A 22,130-nucleotide genomic window follows, 5' to 3' on the forward strand; every position below is an offset into this window, starting at 1 on the left:
GAATTACAACCACTTTTTATAAGGTCCGGTATAATTACAAATACCTCATCGTTGCATGGAAAGTTACGAATATTCCCCTTATTTTAATATTATCTAACAACTAGACCATTTCATTAGTCTTCGTTTAATGTTTGTGGTGAACCACAAAAAATACCCTTTTGAATTCTGAAATATAATTTCGTATATTTATTAGGATTTTCTAAATAAGTGTATGAACTAATATGCTCTATAGATATTTACTTCACCCACCCTCATTTTTCTGGTTACGTTTTTCCAAATATTTTATTTATAAAAAAAAATCAGCAAGTGTAAAATAATAATATTTATCTCAGCATCTGTAGGCTACATAATTATTTTTCATTTGAGGGGTATTTGTAGCTTTCCACAGCGAAGACGTATTCACAATCCTACTAAATTTTAAGGAAAGTAGCCGTAATTTACCCCCAACTATTACAGTAGACCTACAACTACGATTAAAACAGACAAACACCCACACAACACATTAAAGTAACTCAAATTCATCACTTTTTAATTACGGCGTTTCAACTTCACCAACTAAATTAGGCCCCATCCGCTTCTTAGGACTTGTAATATTCCTATAGTCAAACAAGCTGTTATGTAATATAATTTAAAATCATCAAAGTAATAAGAAAGTAGTGTGACACCTAAACACAAGTGAGGGTTGGACTGGATCTTTGTCCTCTCATGCAGGCATATAAACCTAGGATACTCCAACAACCCTAAATTTCCTTAGTTGTTAGCTGGCTCTATCATTGGCTACATTCATGATGTCTTTATCAATAATTTCATGACTTCGGGAGAAAGAGAATAATTTCAAAATTGTTATTATAAATATATAATAAGTGACAATAATTTTAATTTCGTCACTGCACAATTATTATAATGACAAGAATTGTCGATTACATTGTCGCTGTAGATAATAAGTAAGAAATGGATAGTGACAACAGAATATAATGATAATATTTTATTTATTGTCACTAGATCGGCATTATATATGTGTCTTGTTACTTGTTTTTAGTGACTACTTTATGCACTATTTATTATCATTGATTCTTACTTAGAGCAATTTTTATAAAATTATAATTACTATTAATATTTATTATTGGGAAAAAATAAGAATTATTGTCATTAAATATATATAATTTCTTACAGTATTAAAATTAGCATTTTATCTTTTTTTTCTTGCTAATTTTTCCTTAAAAAAAGAAAAAGAATTCGGCTGTGAATTAGGTTGGAAGGCTTGAGAACACTAGCATGGGATACCAAAGAAACAACAAATGAAAACTGATTTATTTATATGAAAATACAAGAAAAGCTTGTAAGCGCTATAAAAATATAATATTTAATAATGATTAATTATCATGATTAACAATAAATAGTTATATCAAATAGTTATTGACTACGATCACGTAATGGTTGTTGATCGTGATTTTTGCGATGGTGGCTAAAACATTCACCATAACTCAAATATTTTTTTTACCACGGCTTTAATTTAGATGTAACAAATAATTTTTTCATCGTGGAAAAGATAGTTTTTTGCATCAATTTTATTTAATCGTGATTCATAATAATTATTTATCATGTTTTTTAGCCATAACCATTAATATTGTAGTCAATAGTAATTTTTTTTCTAGTCACATATATTATTATAGCATATATTTGTCATTTTTGCATATATCTTTTTGCACAATATCTAATCATACTCGGAACATATTTACGATTAGCTTATTTGTTACAGAGAAATGTGAATATTAATTGCCTGTGCCTTTCCTTTTCCAATTTGAGATCGACCCCTCAAATTTTACAGCATAATACAGTAGAACGTGTATAAATTTATACTCAATAAATTCGGCTCAATGTGGTAGCATCGCCCTTTATAATAATCAAGACTGGTAAGTCTATCAATCCACACAGTTGTCCATGTACCAATAGAAGATTTGATAGCTACCGCGGCCCCCTGCTTCTTCAGACAGAATCCAGGTTGAGGAGTTACTCGTTGCACAATTTCATAATGTTCCTAGCTAACGATCCGAGGTTGAAACTAATGACCCACCGCTGGATAGATACTTTTGGTAGCTAATCCTCTTGATAGTATGGTAGTAGCATCTAAATGTGCAAATGACGTAGCAGGATCAGGACTATGGCTGGACTTTTATGAAAAAAAAAAGAAAAGCCCCTTATCGGATTTGAACCGATGAGTTACGCCCCACGACGGATTTACAGGTTGTACTTTTTTCGTAGAAATAAATTTCAACAAGGAGTTTCTAGATCGAAATGAAGCCCTAGACAAAAAAAAAAACTATTTCTTTGAATATACTTGAAACAAAGACTCGATGTGTAATTTGAAAGCCATATTTTAACCCCGGACATTTTCGGAATGCCGTCGGGTTAATCTAGAACAGAAAGTCCAATCCTTGAATCTCCAAAATTGTCTAAGTGGAAATTACTTTCTTATCACTCAATGTTAATAACATCTATAAAATAATAATTTTTCTCAATTCCGATTTGCGTCCAAGGTCTAAATTAATAACTCAGATAAACTAATAAGATAATATTTTTTGGAAGACCCTTATATAAATTTATGATCCCTCGATATTATACATTAATAATTCTATAAAATTACATATAACTATGAAAACTTAGTAAAATATGATCTATTGTTGTTTGCTTTATCTTAAAATTTAAATTTAATTGTATTTCATCTCTAACTCTCCTTACTACATCGAAAAAGCTCCAATATTGCATTCTCATACTGCGCAAAAAAAAAAGTTGTAAAGAGTTATTTATTCTATAAGTGCTTACTTCCGTATAATTGGTTGCAAATGTATTTTATTCGTGAAAAATAATATAGATTAGTTGAATCGAAAAAAATCTCTTTAAATCAATAAATAATAATTTATTAATTAATCAATACCTCTTTAAATTTACATTATTCCGATATTATTAATTTGTTGAGGTTTTACTTTGCCACAAAATACAAATAGAAAAAGATGAAAAATTCGAAGGATGTCTGCTGCAAGTCCCGAGCAATAAAGCAAAATAACTCTGAATTTCTTAAGGCTGGAAAACATTTTGAAGGTTTATACGTTGGGCTTTATCAAGATTGGGCTGGACAAAATAGCACACGGCCTATTTCTTCCTTGGGACTGTCAAAATGTGAAATAGGCCCACGGCCTGTTTCTTCCTTTAGGGATTGTTTGTTTGTATTTTTATTTTCAATTTTCGATGGAAAATATGTACTTTCAATTTTAGAATTTATCGTAATTTATTCCTCCATGTTTTTTAAAATAAAGTATTTTACTTCCTTGTTTGAGGAGGTAACTTGCTTTATTCTGAAAAACATAGCGAGTCAATTGTTGTATTTTTAAAAATATGGAGACGTAAACTGCTATTTTTTTTATTGGGGGTAATTTGCTAATTTACAATATCATAGGAGGATTGATTGCAATTTTTCCTTCAATTTATACAATTTTTTGTTTGAAATGAGAATAAATTTGAATTAATTAATAAAATTGTGTTTTATGTTGATATATAATATTAAATCAATATAATTTTAATAAAATACGTATAAAATTTCCACCCAAAGAGCCCATCTTGTGGGGTTGGCATTATAATCTATACTATTTATTGAACGAGATTTTTTTAGGGTGTATTTAGTTTGACGGATTGAAATTCAACAAAAGCAATTTAAAAAAATATTTGTAAATGATTCCATTTAAAATAAATTTGAAATTCAACAATATTCAATAAAACATAATTCAAAATTAAAATAAAAAAATTTTAAATCCTTAAAACACATTCTTAGAATTTGTTATTAAAATTTGAAATTCATAATTTCAAATTCTTCGATTCAAATCCATTTAGGGTAATTATCTTTGATAGCTATGTAAGTTGACTAAAATGCATTTACTTACACTTATTTCATTTACAAACACCAGCCCTTATTTAAATAGTTATGTAATAATTTTCTATTCATGTATTTTAAATCAACTTATTTTATCAATTTTGATAAATTGTTTATTATATAAATAATTTCAAATTTTAATTATAAAAATAGCTGAAATTATATAATCTAAAACTTAAAGTTAAAGGAATTATTAAGTATAGAAATACAAAAGTTTATTGAATATAAAAATGCATTTAAGTTTTTATACTAACTAATTACCTAAAAGAATAAGTGAGTCTTTTGGATAAAACTAAAATATAATAGAGTTATCTAAATTTAAATAAAAAATAACAAATAATTTCACGATGTGGCAAAATAAAATCTAAAAGAGACTGCCATAAGATAACATTGTGTACTTCAAAATAAATAAAAAAAAATTATAAAAATTTTAAATTTTAAAATTGAATGAGTAATTCACAAATAGTTCAAAATTCAAAGTTATGATGATCCGTATTTATAAATTTGAAAAAGATATTATTAGGTATCAAATGAAATTTAGATTATACTAATAAGTAACTATCTAAAATAAATTTGTGAATCTTTATGATATAGATATAAATACACTTCTCTAAATCTAAATAAAAAAATAAGTAAGATAAAATTAAAAGAAATTATCTGTAGCACCCTAACGACATTACGACTATGTCCATCCTAAATATCATACTTAAAATAATCCTATATATATATAAATACACACATAATCTAGAGACAATATACACACATAATCCCAATGTTATAACTACACAATCAACCCATAAGATTATATATATGTATATATAATATATATGCACGTATCAAACTCCACAAAGTAAACTATCATAAGTAGTTTCCACACTGTCCACATTTTTAATTCCTCTTTATACATTCAAAATGTAATATATTTTTTTAACTGACGTACGAGGAGAAAACTGCATACTGGCTCTACCTGACTGAATGCACAACTTGGACCTAGTTCTCTTGAGTAGATACAGCAAAATCTACACTTGAAAAATATTAGCGGAGGAATGCGCCTACAACTCAGTAAGCAAATAACTGGCACTATCTTTACATGTACATCAAATGTAGTCCGGATAAAACAAGATGAGCAATATACGTAAAGTATAATCATTTTAGTTTCAACACGAGTAAAATTTATCTAATACGCAGTCAACTCATAACAAAACAACCAATTAAACCCATCCTTTCCTGGTTTGCTTACCAGAATGTGATATAGTGTTTTTCTCCACCAACTCAACCTCACCGTTCATTATATAAGTGAATCCCCTTGACACGCCGCATAGGCTCATCAATCTCATTTCTATCATAGCTCTTTTCGTATCACATTATAACTCTTTTCACATCGCATCATAGCTCTTTTTTTTTTTTTTTCTCCATTTTGCCACATAGGCTATTAAACAACATCAAAGGGTATTCACATTACAGTTATATTCAATTTCCATCACTCTTTAGTTTCCACATATCATCGTTCTTATAAGCAACCAGTAATGCAAAACCGTATATTAAAATATTTTCATTTACAAGTATAAAAAAGACACCATTTAGCCAATGTGATACTTCAATGCACTTTCTCATTTCACTTTCACAGCATAGTCACTTAAATTGAATAATCAACCGCCTATATGATTTCATATAAATCAGTTTCAGCACGAGTCACAAACATATATAAAAGTAATACCACAAAGAAAGGAAACATATATGGATAATACTAATTATTTACTTACCTCGATCTTACAACGCTTTACCAGCAAATAATGAGTTGTTCAATACTCTGTTGTATCCCCGAATCCAATAATTATATTGCATATAATTAATATATTGAGAATAACATAATTTTAAAATATAATATTTAATATTATTCGTATAGTTTCTGATTATCCTTTGATATTTTATTTCTATTGAAATATAAATTTTCGTTCCATTTCTCCTGATGAATAATTAGACAATCTAAGCTTTCTAAAGATATTTATAATTTATCAATTAATTCGTAAAAACTTATTTTATTAAACCCCTTATCTGCTTATAGGTACAATTCTTAACAACAATTATAACTTAACTCATTTCAAAAACCTCTCTGCTCCTGGGAAAGCCAAACAATCGTAAGACAACCAGTAAGAAGTCTCATCCACTGTATCATACGCCTTTCACAAGTCCACCTCTACTGCACAACGTGGTGGCAGGCGTTGTTGCTTATAACCTGTAAATAAATCTTGTGCTAGCAAACTATTATTCTCAATCGATCTACCCGACACAAACGCATTCTATGAGGGACTAATCAAAGCATCCAATACCACACGCAACCATTGTACTATAATTTTCGTAATCACCTTGTATAGTACATTACAACAGGAAATAGGTCGAAATTCAGCCACAGTAGACAGATTGTGTACCTTAGGAATGAGGGCAAGTATAGTGGCATTAACTTATTATAGAAATTTGCCAGTACGAAAGAAGTTCAGGGTGGCTTGAATTACTTCCAGCCATACAACCGACCAAGCCGCTTTAAAGAACCCCAAGATACAGCTATCAGGGCTTATCCTCAGCAATATCGAAAACCGCCAACTTGACCTCCGCAAGGGTGATCGGTCAGATAAGTTCACTTGCCTCAGTAGGGGATAATATGTGATGTGCCCACAGCTGTAGGACCCTAGGTCAATAAATTCCGACCTCCTAGTTAGTTAGATTTAGCGGAGAGAAATGATTGAGCCAATTTAAAAAACAAAGAAGAATTTTTCGTCAATTTTTTAAATAGAAGAAGATTTTTAGCGAATCGTTAAAAAATTAAAAAATTTGTGCATATTTTTAGGCTTTTAGAAAAAACGGTTGAGCGATATCATTGTTAAATAATTTAAATGAATGAGTTAAATAAATGTAGTTATGATTCAAAGTATAGACCGTACTTTTTAACCGTTTAAGGTAGGCCCGTTCTCTTCCTCAGCAATGAGAAGACGACAAGAGCGGCTGTAGTGGTGGGGTGAGAAAGTGTCCACCACTCCAAAGAAGGCGATCTGAGCCGTCCAATGGCTGAGAATCTTCCAGAACACAGTGGTAGGAGATATCTTATTTGAGTCTGAATTATTATTATCAACTTTTCACGCGCACCAAGGGCTTATCAGTACATGGTCAGTTCAAAATCTACGGTCGATAGTGTCTTCTCCAATCTTAACCACAAACCCCAACGAATCATGGTGCATACACCGAATACATAATAAAACTTTTGCCCTCTCTTTTATATCCAAAACCCCTAGGACGGCGCTTCTACTCACTTCTCCACTCACAGATTCTCTCTCTCTAAGTCTAGGACCCTTGTTTTTCTCCACCGTCTTGAAAGAAATGGGTAATTTGCTTTTTATTTTAATTTTTGATTTTTGGTTTGGTTACTGCCTTTTGCTTTTGTGTCTAATTACTGATTTTTTTCCTCTGCTGCAGCCAAGATTAAGATCGGAATCAATGGTACTAGATCTGATCTCCACCCTTATGATTACGATACTTTTGGTGATGTGTAATGATTGTTGATTAGTTATGGAAAATTAAAATATTTACTGCTTGTTTGATGAAGGATTTGGAAGAATTGGACGATTGGTGGCTAGGGTGGCTCTGCAAAGAGACGATGTTGAGCTTGTTGCAGTCAATGATCCCTTCATCTCCGTTGACTACATGGTACTCTTATGATCCATTTTTGGCCGTTACTTGTTAGTTCTTTTCTGCCTTTTGTGAATGGTTTTTGCTTGCTTTTTTTTATGGTGTATGAGATGTACCTTTGAAATCTTAAACTGAAAAGTTGACACCTATGTGTTTATGTTTGTTGGCTAATGATTCGTGATCTCACTTTTCTCTAGTTAAAAAATTACGAATATAAGTTGGTTTTCTTGCACGTGTTTACAGTTTTTGTTTATAGTACTTGATGGAAACAGCTGTCTTTTGAAACGGGGTGTTATCAAGTTGCTTTATGCTCATGCTTACTGGTGTTATTTCTTTCTTCCAAAATGTAATAAAAGAGAACGATAAGTTTGAAATACCAGTAAGTTCTTAATCAAATGGGTTAAATGCAATTTACCCCTATGTGAACATTGGGGTATGCTTAAAAACCTTCTCTGGGGGAGAATACTCTGCGATCCTATGTAGAGTTATTTAATCTTGGTATTAACATTCTCTGTGAAGAATACTTATTTATTGTTTGTGTTGTGTTGCTATAGACCTACATGTTCAAGTATGACAGTGTTCACGGCCAGTGGAAGCACCATGAGCTGAAGGTTAAGGATGAGAAAACCCTTCTCTTTGGCGAGAAGCCTGTGGCTGTTTTCGGTTATAGGTACAACTTTTAGCTTTAACTAATCACAGCATTATATGTTTTCATGAATTGGCGTGATATATGATTTAAATGTTGACCTTTTCCACTTGGTTGGCAACAAAAGGAACCCAGAGGAGATTCCATGGGGAGAGACTGGTGCAGAATACATTGTGGAGTCAACTGGGGTTTTCACCGACAAGGACAAGGCTGCAGCACATCTGAAGGTTTGGCATCAGTGCATAATCAAGATATTGAAATTTTGCTTCTCTGTTGTTTGATTATTACTGCATCTACATTATTGTCTTCAATGAATGTTATTTTGTGTTCATAAGATAATTTTTCCCTGGAGGCTGGACTGTATTTTATCGACTGTATTTGAGTTGATTACATTTTTTTTGTTCAAACAGGAAAATTGTGGAGGTGTGAATTCTGTAATCATATTTTGTTGAGCCTTTTTTCTTTTGCATAGTGGAAGATATATTATTGCTTTAGATGGAGGACTTGTATTGTCTTTTTGGATGAGTGTTTTTTGGATGTTTATTTGCGGGAAATGGAAAATGTTATCTACATACTTCTGCTTGCCATTTATGGGTCATTTTCTTCTCCAAATGATGTAATAGTATGTTGCAAATTAGTAAAAGAGATACTACTGAGGCATTATGTATCAGAGGATAACTTCTTACACTTTCTTTGTCCATGCAACTGAATATTTTTTAACATAAGATGCAGAAAGTAAATTCAATTAATATGCAAAGTATACATTCGATTAAGTTCTGTTTGCTCCTATGTTCACTTATTAAACTCTTCTATTGCTGCATCACCAGGGTGGTGCAAAGAAGGTTGTTATTTCTGCACCAAGCAAGGATGCACCAATGTTTGTTGTTGGTGTAAATGAGAAGACTTATACACCAGATCTCAACATTGTTTCTAATGCTAGCTGTACCACAAACTGCCTTGCTCCTTTGGCAAAGGTGATCACTGGAGCTTATCATATCTTATTGTTTATGTTTTGAAATGTCTCTTATAGGTCTATATTGCTTCCACTTGCAGGTTATTAATGATAAGTTTGGTATTGTCGAGGGTCTTATGACCACAGTCCACTCTATTACTGGTAGGTGTAGTTCTATCTACTATCTCAAACTTAATCTTTGTGTCAATGTTGATTATGTGTTGTATTACTCAGCCACTCAAAAGACTGTTGATGGACCATCCGCCAAGGACTGGAGGGGTGGAAGAGCAGCTTCATTCAACATTATCCCCAGCAGTACCGGAGCAGCAAAGGTACTTAACCTTTTATAGGAAACTTGTGCAGTTCACTATGTCCTCTTTGTCCCCTGGAGTGCGATAGTCCTGATACAATGCCTGATATTCTGTTTGTCTTTACTTCCAAGGCTGTTGGCAAAGTTCTTCCTGCTCTGAATGGAAAATTGACTGGAATGGCTTTCCGTGTCCCAACGGTTGATGTATCTGTTGTTGATCTTACTGTAAGATTGGAGAAGGCGGCGTCTTATGAAGAAATTAAGGCAGCTATCAAGTACGGACAACATTTTCTATCAATTAATATACAGCTTTTAGCTTCTGGCACTTTATTTGTTCTGCTGGTTTTGTTATTTCATTTGAGAAGGTTTTATTGGATGCTAGCTGGAAGTGAACTTGGGAAATTTGATAATCTTTGGGCTTTTTTGGTAGGGCGGAGTCGGAGGGAAGCTTGAAAGGAATCTTAGGTTACACTGAAGACGATGTGGTATCCACCGACTTTGTGGGTGACAACAGGTGAGCTGATGTTGGGGCAGTGCATTATATACGTGTCTGGGCAGCATTGGCTGCTCATACAGTTGTTTTGGAGCTCATTGTCTGGGATGTTACTGCAATGACTTCGAATAAATTTATTGAAAGTAAATGCTAATAGAATTGGTTTGTTGGAATCAGGTCAAGTATTTTCGACGCCAAGGCAGGAATTGCTTTGAATGACAAGTTTGTTAAGATTGTTTCGTGGTATGACAATGAATGGGGTTACAGGTAATTCTGATGCATCTCTAATTCTAGGAAAATTGTGTCACTTTGCCAAGGTTCTTTGGCTGATTCAAAGTTTATTTTGCAGCTCACGTGTGATCGATTTGATCAAGCATATTGCCTCTGTTCAGTAATTTGGTGTGACCTGCAGTGCTCAAGACGTTGGAGCATTTGCTATTGTGGTTTTGTGAAACTCTAGTTAGAATAATGTGCACTCTGTGGGCGACTACTTATTAGAGTGTGGCTTGTTATCGGATTCGGATTTACATCTTATGGGACGTAGGCTACAGCCATGTTTTGAAGAGTTTTATGTGAACAATATTTTCAAATTCTCTTGTACTGATGTGTAATAATATTAGGTCTTGGTCTTTTTGGCCTTTCTTTGCCTAAGGTCAAATGCTTAAATTAAAAACTTGCTGCTGGTACATTCTTGACCCCTATATGGTCTGAAGAGGCAAAGTAAAACTTTTGGCCATTTGGGTTTCGGACTGGTCATGATTACAGCAAGTAGCAATCAGTGGGTCCTTAATGACTTTCCCCGTATCATATAGTGGGCATTGAGGTTGTTGGCTTGTCCCAAAATCCTTTATGACATTTGTATCATATCTCAACTACACTTGTGTGCTAGCTAGTCTCAAAGTGGGTATCGCAACAAGACAGCACTAAAATCAATTCAATTGACGGTCAGGATTACGATGGCAGGGTACGGTTGGGGGCAGGTTGGTGTTGCTGCCTTTTACCTCCTGTATTAGAGTAAAGATAATTGTGGGTGTGTTGAGGTGAAGGTAGTCCTTGAAGCTGCTATATCAGCCTATCATCCTAATAATAGAGTGGTTCTGTGTAGCTTTGAGGATTCCATTGGGTCCGGAATTGTAGTATGTTTATTGGGTGCTCGTATTGTCAGCGTGTTGCTTCCCACCTACTCATTAATAGCCAACCCATACAAAAGGAGTAGATGGGTCTTGGGTTTGGTCTGCCAATCTTTCTGTTTGAATGCTGGTAGTTGAACGTTCATGTCACTATTTACCCAACTAACGGGGTAGACTTTTGAGTCGAGTAGTGTGGGTTTGGATACTTTCGGTATTGAAATTTTAGGTATTTTCTGATTTGACTTCTAGGGGTTCGGGTGCCCAAAGATTGGGGCCAATTTTATGTATCCTTGTCTTATGTTGATGTAACCCATATTTTTTGGAAGTGCATCTTTTGAAAAATTAAGACAAACAGGTCCAGGACTCTGTTGAGTTCTACCTATTTGCCATTATCACATTATATTGGTAATTACTAATTAGGGTACCCAGGAGAAGTAACAGTTAAGCGATTAAATTTCATATTTTTGATATAGGGATAATTACATTCTCTTTTCTTAAGGTTGGGTATAATTATACATAAATCTTCTGTAGTTTGAGAAATTATATTTAACACTCTTGACGTTTGCTTAACAAATAAATTTTTCTGTTAATAAAAATTTATCGAATTTGTTGATATTAGTAAAAAGAAGAGGTACTTATATTCTTCTTTCTTGAGGTTTCGTACAATTACAGTAGGCTCTCATAGTTTGGCAAATTACATCCAGTATCCTGATGTTTGTTTTCATCTAATATGTAAGTCCTTTCATTAAAGTCTCTTCGTTAGTAAAAATTTATCGAATTTGCTGATATCAACGAAAGAACTAGAAAGAAATCCATCTGAACTCTCGATTGACTTATTGCCAGTTAAATATATTCTTTTACGATCAAATTACTCCAATATCTTTTAACGCGTTAATTCATGTAGGGTATATTTTCACCGTTATATGGGTACTTTAATCTGAAAAAAATTTATTTAATCTGCAACGATTTAGTAATAAGTCAACCAAGATAAATATTAAATTTTTTTTTTGTTAATATCAATAAATCTGGTGAATTTTGACTAAAGAAAATTTATTTGTTAGACGAAAGTAAATTTCAAAAGACCTAGATGTAATTTTTCAAACGACATGAAATTTCTGTATAATTATTCTAATTTAAGAAGATGAGAGTGTAATTATCCCTTAAATATAAAACAAAAAAAACTGATAGTAAGATCAAAGAATATCCAAATTAAGCACTATCAATTAGATGTATAAAAAATTAAACATTTGATGAGTTGATTTTACAACTGGGAGAAAGATTTTATGGAAGCGGGGAAGTTGCAAGTTTGGAAGAGGAGAATTTGTTGGGTACTTAGTCCACTATTTTATATATGTTTTCATCCAAACACAGGGAAATTTCTCATGAATCTTGATCTTGTTTAAACAATTCTCATTGTGATTGCTTGAAATATGAAATATTCTTAAAATGATTTAACATAATTTGCAAACTCGATTGAATTGGGACCTAACACGACGGTCTGCGTTTCCTATAAATAGAGATTCGGGTAAAAAAAATTTTAGATAAAGATGTCAAATTATAGGATTACGAAATCCAGCTTTATTACACTCGAGGCGAAACCAAAGCCTCCGAAAGAGGCGGCGAGAGCTGATTCGAAGAAGAAGCTCGAAGCTAACATCTTGAGAAAGCAAGGAGCTACCGGTTCAAGACCCGACTGAAAGTCTATTTGTAAGTCAAGAGAACCAATTGAGCCGAGCATTCCTGAGTTTATGAAGGAATGCAGTAAGGCTCTACTATCCCCTATGGACTATGAGCTATGAGTTCTGAGTTGACCTGTTGGTTTAGTAGATTTTTCAAGAGTTTTATCTCTTCTATAATAGTGCTCTCGATTGTCTTATAGCTTTATGATATTTTGAATTTAGAACCAATTCGTGCTCGAACTTCTTATTTATAATACGAAGCAATTTGTAGTCCTAATGAATGTATAAATAAAATATGATTTTAACATTTAGAGGCGAAGAAATGCATATATAAATTTACATAAAAATATTTTCTTAATTTTTCATTTTTTCATTTCACAACTTCCACATCTCTTTTTTTTTTCTTATTTTTTCATACTTTTTAATATTTCATTAATCTCATTAATATTTTAAAATAATAATATTTTCTAAAAATTTTAAATTGATTATTTTTATTTTTTTTAAAAAATTTCATTTCAAATTATTTCCCATCTTCGATGCATACGCGAAGCTATCCACTAACTCTCTCGCTAAAACCCATTTTCCCATAAACATTCCTTTTCTCTTTCTGCTAGTGGTCAAAATTCAAAATTTGATCACCAGAAAGCCCTAACGTATGCATTCGGAATGAGTTCTGTATATTTATGTAGGTGAAAGTTTTCAGTCAATTGATCATCACAAGTTAAGAAACGATGGCGACATCGGCGTTCAAATCAACGACCAAGAGGGCTTCTGTTGACGCCTCCAGTTCCGAGCATTCCGGGAGTGCCAGCAGCTCTCTCCGCCGCTCACGGAGTCTAAGCCGATTCTCCCGGCCCATCCAGGCCCAGCCGGACGATATACTACCGAACTACAACAAGAACGAGGCAAGGGAAAAGTTCGTGGACACTAAGAGGAGGCCGACGACGCAGTTCTCTGAGATCAGTTTGGATGATCTCGCGCTCGAGTTCTTCTCATCTTCTTCTTCGAGGAATGAGAATGGGAGCGACGGGGGAGTAGGGGATAGGAAGGAGCGAGAGGGGCGCTCGGTTTCTCGGCGTGGGGAAATAGGGCGGTGGGCGAGTGATACGGCTTCTTCGAGGAGGCGGGGGCGTTCGGTGTCGAGGAGCCGTGGAGATGTTTCTTTGAGTAGCTCCGTCTCCAGGACCAAAAATGTCAGTTTGTCTGATGCCGGTTCACGGAGGCGAAGGTCGCTATCGGTGGCTCGGTATCAACTTAGCGACTCTGAGGTGAGTTTGATTTCTCATTTGTTATTCTTTGGGAAACAATTGTGCTCGTATTACTTAGTGTGCAAAAGCACATCTAAGTGTTTGAGAGCATAGAAACACTGCAGCAAGAACTTACCTGATGGCAGTAAAAAGCAGTAAAAATTATATTTTAATATCGCAAATTCTTTTTAATAGATTTCATCATTTTTAATCGAAAAAACAAAGAATAGGAAATAGGAATAATTACTCTCGTCTTGGTGTAATTATACGTAGATCTCATATAGTTTGAAAAAATACATGCAGTATTCCTGAGGTTTGCTTTTGTCTAATAAATAAGTCCTTCTGTTAGTGAAATTTTTCTTATTTGATGATATTAACAAAAAGATCAAGTAAAAATTCACATTTAACCTCAATTGGCTTATTACTGATTTATTGCATGTGAAATAAATCTTTGTATGATCAAATTATAATTATACATCTCCATATATTAATACATTTGAGGGGTTATATTTTCACTGTTATAAGGGTAGTTTAGTTAGGAAGAATTTGTTTGGTCTGCAATACTAACATAGTTCATATTAGTATCAACAAATTTGGTAAATTTTGACTAACAAAGAGATTTATTTGTTAAACAGAAGTTAACTTCAGGCTACTAGATGTAATTTTTACAAGGGATTTTACTTGTAATTATACCGAACCTCGGAGGAGAGGAGTGTAATTTTCCCTAGACCTAGAGAATATTATGCAAGATGAAAATTAATAAAATTTACACAAAAGGATTCAAAATATACTTTAGATTGTTAAATTACATTGGCCCTTAGGTTATAAAAACCATGAACTATGTTGTTGTATTTGAGACACATAGGATACTCCTCATGTCATGTTTGAAGCATATCCAACTCCCCCCCCCCCCCCCCCCCCCAACTTTTGGTATCTTCGTTGTCCTTCCTGAATCCAAGCATTGGTGTCTGGGGAGTTTTTGGTACCGTAAAGGGATTGTTTTTACGATATTCATGCATTATAGGTTAGACTATTCATTTGCAACTTTAATGGTTGATTTAGTTCTTTATTCGATTTAGACATATTCTCTCTCCTGCTCTCTCAAAGACTGAATTCCCTATTTTCAGTTTGGAGTAAGGTTTAGATGTGAGGTAGTAGAAAGTGAATATTTTGGCATATTTTTAGTTTTGTCAATGAGAAGCACTGGTTTGGAGCTACTAGTGTTATTTATAACTTCATTTTTTGAGTTTGAGGGTAGTTTAGAAAGAAAACTTTCATTTTAGAAATGACTAGTTATTGGGAATCTCTAACTTCTAGGCACTTTTTTGGAGAAAGATTATGACTTTGAGTGCCCTAAACTATTCTCTATAGTTTGCGTATATGACCTACAGGTGAAGTATGTTCGCGCATGTATGCAAGCCACACAGAGCTTACTGTATCTTTTAGGTGGCAAGCACAGTTTACGACTCCCACCTACCACCACCCCAAATCTAGAGTTAAGTGATTGGGTAGGCAAGGATGTGCTTATTAAGAAAATTAAGATTACTCATCAAAGGCAAATTAAACTTTTACCTACCATAGCAAGCGAAATAAATAACTAAAGGACAAAAGAGCATATTCTATTCTACCTAATAATATCTTCCCCTCTGCTCAAGAATATAACAAGTTCAATACATTTTACAATGTTGCTTGTACTTTCCAGAGCACCAATAGCTGCATACATTTCTACTCAGGCAACCCTCCTAGAGAATTTTAAATGCCTCATTCTGTAAGAGGAATGGGTATGTTCTCATATTTTTTTGTTCTAGGATCGAGGCAAACAAGTAGTTAGGGATTTTATCTTCTTTTTTTGTAATTTTCTTATACTTTCTTTAAAAAAAATAAGTTAAATGCGCCGCTTGTACTGCACCAGGAGCAAACCAAACACCATTTTACAAAAATGCTGCTGAGCAAGCTATGGCGCGCCTTTCATAGTTATTAAAGGCGCAAAAAAAAGCTTGCCATGGTGCAAGGCGCGGGAGGCACAAGCCCGACGCCATTTTTAGAAAATGGAGTTGGGCTTCGCTATGGTGGCGGCAAAGGGCGTCTTTTGCAAGTAATGAAAGAAAACTGTGCCAAGCCTAGTTTGTTTTCAAAGACTGGGCTTCGCCTAGTTCAAATAAAGGGTGAAGCAGTGGGGGTTGTGATGGCAGAGGGTGGCTACAGGGGCAAAGAGGCATGGAGCGGGGCGAGGCTTCAGGCGCCGCGAAGGAGGGTGTGAGACAGCCAACGGCGTGGGTGGGGGATGTGCGAAGGCTGCACCGGCGCTAGGGTCGGTTGCAATGTTGATGTGGGACTTCGGCGGCAGCGCAGAACTAGGGTTTTCGGAGATCTTGTCTCTCTCTTTGGTTCTTTTTTCCATTTGAAAGGAGAAAAAATAAAATAAAAAAGGAATATAAATTTAAAAGAAAGTAACAGAAAAATGTTGTGTTTGCTAAACCTTTTAACTTATATTGTTTTAAAGAAAGTAACACAAAAATAAAAAAGAAACTTAAAAGGAATCGAAAATCCCTCACTAGTTTCTTTACATATATTTTTTTTATGCTATAATGATTATTATAGTTTCTAGTATTAATTATTTGAGCAATATTGACGTTAAAAGATATTAATATATGAAAATATAATTTATATATGCAAATATATACCGTGCTTTAAAAAGGCAGGCTGCACCGTGCGCCATAGCTCCAGGGATCCTTTGCGCCGTGCGCCTTTAACAACTATGGCGCCTTTTGTAACTATGTGCCTGTTATAATGTTATTCTTCTGTAGCTCAATTTGGACACAATTCTTTAGTTTTTGCTTGAGCTCGGTCCCAAACTCACTGCTTGAGCCCAGCCATAAATTTTGAGTGTGTTATTATATTTTGAATAAACCCAAAGCATTGAAGACCTAGCTTCATAACTTGGTCTAGCTGAGATTAGCCTGAGTTGTTTTTCCATGGTTTTTGGGAAATGTCAATTAAAATAATTGGGCTTTGGTTGTTGATGCTCTATTCACTATTCTTGTCTGGAAAATAAGCCAAAACAAGGAGCACATACAAATGCATGTTCATGTACAGAGAACAGAAGTATTAATGTAACTGATTATTCTAGTACTTTGTTCAGTAAAGACAGAATTGTGGTTCTTTCAAGTTAAACTTTGAGCTGTCATTGGCATTCGTTACAGAGTGAGGTGGATCATTCTTGGAATTCAACCAATCATGCTAACTTGAAGGCTCCTAGGAATGGGAATCGTCAATTGCCTTTGGCACCAAAAGCAACAGCTTCAAGCAATCGAACTCTGGGTAGAACTTGGAGCCATAAAGATCTCTCTATTTTACATGATGGATACTCTGTAAGATCTGCATCTTGTCTATGATGTGTGTATTTGTCATTTTTGTTTGTAAATATGCTTGTATTTGTGGCAGTCACTGAATGCTTTGTTTGAAATTTGATAAAGATGGTGGTCACAATTTTTTCACCATCTGTCTTTTACTTTTTTACCCCTCCATCATGTTTATAAATCATGTTGAGCTTAGACAGAACTCATTCAAAAATGTATGTTATATGATGACTTTACTTTTGAACCTCGCAGAGCCACTCGTCCGCCCTTACTGATGATGAATCGAAGAGTAGTCGTCTCAGGAACAATGGATTTGAGAAGATAATCCGAGCAGTTCATGCTCAAAAGAAGGTTGATTTATTTTTTGTTTATATTTTTAATAATTCATGCGTAGTAGTGCCATGGATTTTTTCATTAAGAGGCAAACTGTTAAAGTTCTTTATCCCATTTTTATCTCTCCTGTGCATTCTTTCTTGCTTTTCAGGCTGAGCACCCTAGTGAGGATGTTGCAAGTGGTGAACTGTATGAAGTGATGAGGAAAGAACTCAGATATGCTGTTGAAGAGATCCGAACTGAACTAAATCAAGTACGTTGAAACTGATTGGTTTGCTGAAACAGTTATATTACATATGGTGGTAAAACATAAGTTTTTGTGATTTTTGTACTACTTGTTTATGCACAGGCAATGGGTAGAAGCCAGACAGCTTTAACTAGTTGCTTGGAATCAGACAAATCTGAGTCTTTTCAGGACTTTCCAAGAACCAAAAAAAATTATTCTACGGAGTTGGAACTGGTGGGTGTTCTGCTTCTTGAATCAAAGTCTTCCCATCTCATCAGGTTCTGTAGATTATATTAGTTCTCTCTCTCTCTCTCTCTTTCTCTCATAAACTTAGGGCTTTTGGCAGAAGTTGATTCTTCAAATCTAGTGGATTGACTAGTATATCCACGACACAGATTATTTTCACCAATCTATAGTTTTTCAATAAAAGCAAATTGTTACTATGCCTTAATTTGCTTACTTTAGCAATCCACAATTTCTTCTGTTTCCTTGTCTAGTTTTACGGGCCTCAGCTTGTTGTATTGCAGGTCTTTGGGTTGCCTGTTTGTATGAAAGAGAATTACATAACAAGCTTTTGCTTTTATTTTTATTTAAGGCAAAATAACATGAATTAACTTGTTAAAATGAAACTTCGTACTAATGTTGGGATGCCTTTAATGCGGGTTCACATATGGAGTCCATTATTCTCTGAAACTTCAAGTCCAATTGAATGGTTCTCTAGTTATATTCAATAAGAAATGTGAATGAACATACAAAACTTTGACCATAGCACATTGTAAATTATACACAGTTTATATTTGTTGCGGATGTTTGATTAGTTTTTGTTGACCTGGGATCTGAGTTGTTGAGGATTTAAAATTCATTTTAGTTTAGGTAGCACTTGAATCTGGGATACTTCAAGATTGGACTTTCTATTGGACCCTTTGAATTAATGTTCCGAATCCTCTAGATATTGTTTTACCATACAGCTTGCTCGAATTATTTCGAACTTTCTTGATTCATCATTTCATATTTTTGAGACTAATAACCTTGTGTACATAGTCCTAAGATGTGAAATCTCTCACAAATATGCAGTTGGAGAAGCACAAAGAAGATCTTCACGCTCAAATGTTGCGTGGGGAACGAGGACGGGGAGTCTCTAAAATGGTCAAAGAACATCCTGATTCAAGGAATTCAGCTGTAGCAGAGAAGCCATCACGAGCTAGAAAGGTTTATATTACTTTAAAGTTGTCAAATATGTTACTCAAATGTCATTCTTTAGTTGAAATGTTGCTGTAGGTTCTTACCATATCCGCACCCAAAAATTAACCTACTGATATGAGTACTCTACTCCATGGGTAGAGGATCCAGCCCTATCCTAAATCCATGAAATTGAATGAGTGGATATGGGTAGGTTTAATACCCTAAAATGCCCACGGGAATGGTAAAGGCTTAATACACTAGAATACCCATAGGTATTGACATAGTCTAATTCTTTGAAATGTTCATTTTTTCGGTCAATTTAAAATTACTGAATTTATAAACTTTTAGTAAATCGATCGATTAGATTTACTTAATATCTTAAAAACTTTTAAATGGTATATAATCATTTTAGTGCGTACTTTATTTATATTGATTATGTATTGATGTTTGACCAAAATTTCATCATTGATTTTGTAATAACTGAAAATTAACTTTATGATAAATTTATGAAACCTTAACTTGATAATTTTGGAAAAAATACGAAAGGAACTTAGATTAGTTAATTTTGACTAATATATGGAATATAGAAAACTTTTTTGAACTCAAATTCAAATAGATAAGACATTTATGCGAAAGTTAGAAATATTGTCGTAATCAACTTAGTCTATTGTACCAATCCTTAAATATTGTTCTTCTTTTAATCTTATCTCGATTTTGTTATAAACTAATATTGGTCCAGCATTCGGATAAATTTTAAGATCATTATTTTAAGTTTTTAATTAATTAATTAATTAATATTGGTCCGTCGTAATTATTATTTAAATTTGAATTCATTGATCATCAATTTGCACTAGTTGAAAATTTAAATAATTAGTTTTATTTGATTGATTTGCGGGGGGGGGGGGGGGTTCATGAAATGCTACTCATAAGTTAATTTAGTAACATATTCTTGTAATATCATTATAAAAAACACATAAAAAAATTGCATTGTTCATTTTAAGAAATTTCATTGTTTGACTTCAACGTAATTTCAAAATTTGAGAAATTTATTTTTGAAATATATTGTAGAAGAAAAAAATGAACGGGTAACACTCAAATGTCACCTGATTTTTTTGGATAGTAAGGCCCAATGGTTATTCATCGGGTAGGGTATGAAGAAATCACTATAGGTATTTATTGCGAATGGGTGCCGGTAGAGCGATACCCGTCCATTCACAAGCCTAGTTGAAATGTGAGTGCTCTATTGATAGTTTTATAATGTTGTGATAACTCTGCTATTTGGTGTCACAGAGGAGTAGCGACAAACATAGGATGTCAAAAAGATTGACTGAGGAAGCGGAAAAGTACTTTGAGGATTTCATTTCTAATGTTGAGGATACGGACATATCTTCTTTTGATGGAGAAAGAAGTGATGGAAGTTCGACTCTAGGAGGAACTATGAGGCCAAGAGATTCTACTGTAAGAATGGTTGAACCTTACAAGAGCCCAACTGGATCTACTTCTTGTCCTGGTGAAATGGATGGTATTATTTTGCCTTGGTTGCAGTGTGAGCCAGGTACTGATGGTTCTCTCTCAGCCAATACCAAGGCACAGACTCCTATCACTCCGAAATCACTTCAATGGGTTCCGGAAAAGGTTAATTTCTCCTACTCCAACCCTTTAATATGTTTGATATTCCGAAAAGTTACCAATTGTTTTTAGGGTAAATTATAGGTATCTCTCTTGAGGTTTGGTATAATTACGAATATCCCTTCGGTATTTGAGAAATTACAAATATTCTCCTTGTGGAAATTACTATTTTATGCTTGTTGAAATCATTAAAAAACAAAAAAAAAGTTTGAGATAATGTAAAAAAAATTGAGGGTGGGTAAAATAAATAATCACGGTTTCTATTCTTGTTTCAACTAGATTTCTCTTGAACAGGGTGCTTTGTAAATGTTCCAAGTTACGAGTTTATTGTTACAAACTCAAGTATTACTGGGTCTTTTTGGTTGTTGACAAAGCACGCCTGGTTTCTTTTCTTTTCATTTAGTTGTGTTCTGCAGGAATACCTGTTTTACGGATGTGTAAAGATTTTGCCAAACATGGTGTTTTTTTCACAGGACATCTTCTCGTTTCACGACCCAAGTAATCATTCCACCAGCAGTTGCGCTAGTTGGAGCCCAAGTCTCCTCAGCAGTCTTACTGATATAAACACATGCCAAACCAGACAATCACACATTGACTGCTCGTCTTGCTATGATGTGGACGACTACATTAAACTTCGGAATAATGAGGAACTTCTGTTTGAAATGTATAGAGAAAGGAGCAGAATCAATTCAGGTGGTCTTTTGCTTTGTACCAGTGTACTTTAGTGATTCCAAAGTTTTTGTAGATTTACATTGGAACCTTTCTGTTATATAGACCTTCTATTCTCAGACAGCAGGTAAAGCCAAGGAAATTATTGCAAGTTTGTTCATCAGTCGTCGCATGACAAACGCATGGAACTAGTTTATCAATCTGGATTGCAACACCACAGGACCATAGACTAGTGCTACTACGACAAGTCTGGTTTAGCAATGGCAGGCACACGACTCCACGATAAACACCAGACTTTAGTTTCCTGCTGGCGATATCCATTGGAAAGTCGAAGTTTCAAAAATTTTCCAGGAGAAATCAACGCTGTCATTAAGTTGATCCTCACTGAATTTGACCTTCCTTTATTTGTAGTGTGGATTAATTAAGTTCATCAAAGAGAATTGACTAAAACATTTTTTAGTACATCAATTATATCGTCAAAGAGAATCCACGAAAGTAATCTTTCAACAGCAGTGAGGTGAAAAGCTGTGAATTCAGAAAGATGATCAGCAGCGTCAATTTAATGAATCACTATAATATGCAAAAACAACGTGCCAAGACTTCAACAGGAAGTACGAAAAAATTGTTTTTTGTAGGTCCACCAGACCAATCAAATTTAAAGTTTTTCTA

The 22,130-nt window shown here is 34.0% G+C and overlaps 2 protein-coding genes across 4 annotated transcripts; both read left to right on the forward strand.

Moving 5' to 3' along the window:
* Nucleotides 1–7,144: 7,144 nt before the first annotated feature.
* Nucleotides 7,145–10,645, forward strand: LOC105158078 (glyceraldehyde-3-phosphate dehydrogenase, cytosolic). Of its 2 annotated transcripts, XM_011074704.3 has the most exons (12): nucleotides 7,148–7,301; nucleotides 7,394–7,417; nucleotides 7,524–7,624; nucleotides 8,161–8,276; nucleotides 8,380–8,479; nucleotides 9,080–9,226; nucleotides 9,306–9,366; nucleotides 9,439–9,536; nucleotides 9,647–9,789; nucleotides 9,945–10,028; nucleotides 10,185–10,274; nucleotides 10,357–10,645. In XM_011074704.3, exons 1-12 carry the CDS (start codon nucleotides 7,298–7,300, stop codon nucleotides 10,400–10,402), a joined length of 1,014 nt encoding a protein of 337 aa, XP_011073006.1. In that variant the 5' UTR covers nucleotides 7,148–7,297; the 3' UTR covers nucleotides 10,403–10,645. The 2 variants fall into 2 exon arrangements, with proteins under 2 accessions (XP_088734517.1, XP_011073006.1); XM_088878391.1 differs by having other exon boundaries at nucleotides 7,145–7,301; nucleotides 9,306–9,536.
* Nucleotides 10,646–13,367: 2,722 nt separating this feature from the next.
* On the forward strand, nucleotides 13,368–21,621 carry LOC105158079 (uncharacterized). 2 transcript variants are annotated; one of them, XM_011074706.3, is made up of 9 exons: nucleotides 13,368–14,084; nucleotides 17,267–17,434; nucleotides 17,675–17,773; nucleotides 17,907–18,008; nucleotides 18,105–18,215; nucleotides 19,056–19,190; nucleotides 20,454–20,798; nucleotides 21,266–21,485; nucleotides 21,582–21,621. In XM_011074706.3, the coding sequence occupies exons 1-9, from the start codon at nucleotides 13,548–13,550 to the stop codon at nucleotides 21,590–21,592; spliced, it is 1,728 nt and encodes a 575-aa protein (XP_011073008.1). In that variant the 5' UTR covers nucleotides 13,368–13,547; the 3' UTR covers nucleotides 21,593–21,621. The 2 variants fall into 2 exon arrangements, with proteins under 2 accessions (XP_011073008.1, XP_011073007.1); XM_011074705.3 differs by having other exon boundaries at nucleotides 21,266–21,621.
* The last annotated feature ends 509 nt before the right edge of the window (nucleotides 21,622–22,130 follow it).

This window comes from Sesamum indicum, linkage group LG3 (assembly GCF_026168435.1).
Source record: "Sesamum indicum cultivar Baizhima isolate 11 linkage group LG3, ASM2616843v1, whole genome shotgun sequence".
In the NCBI taxonomy this organism is placed as follows: domain Eukaryota; kingdom Viridiplantae; phylum Streptophyta; class Magnoliopsida; order Lamiales; family Pedaliaceae; genus Sesamum; species Sesamum indicum.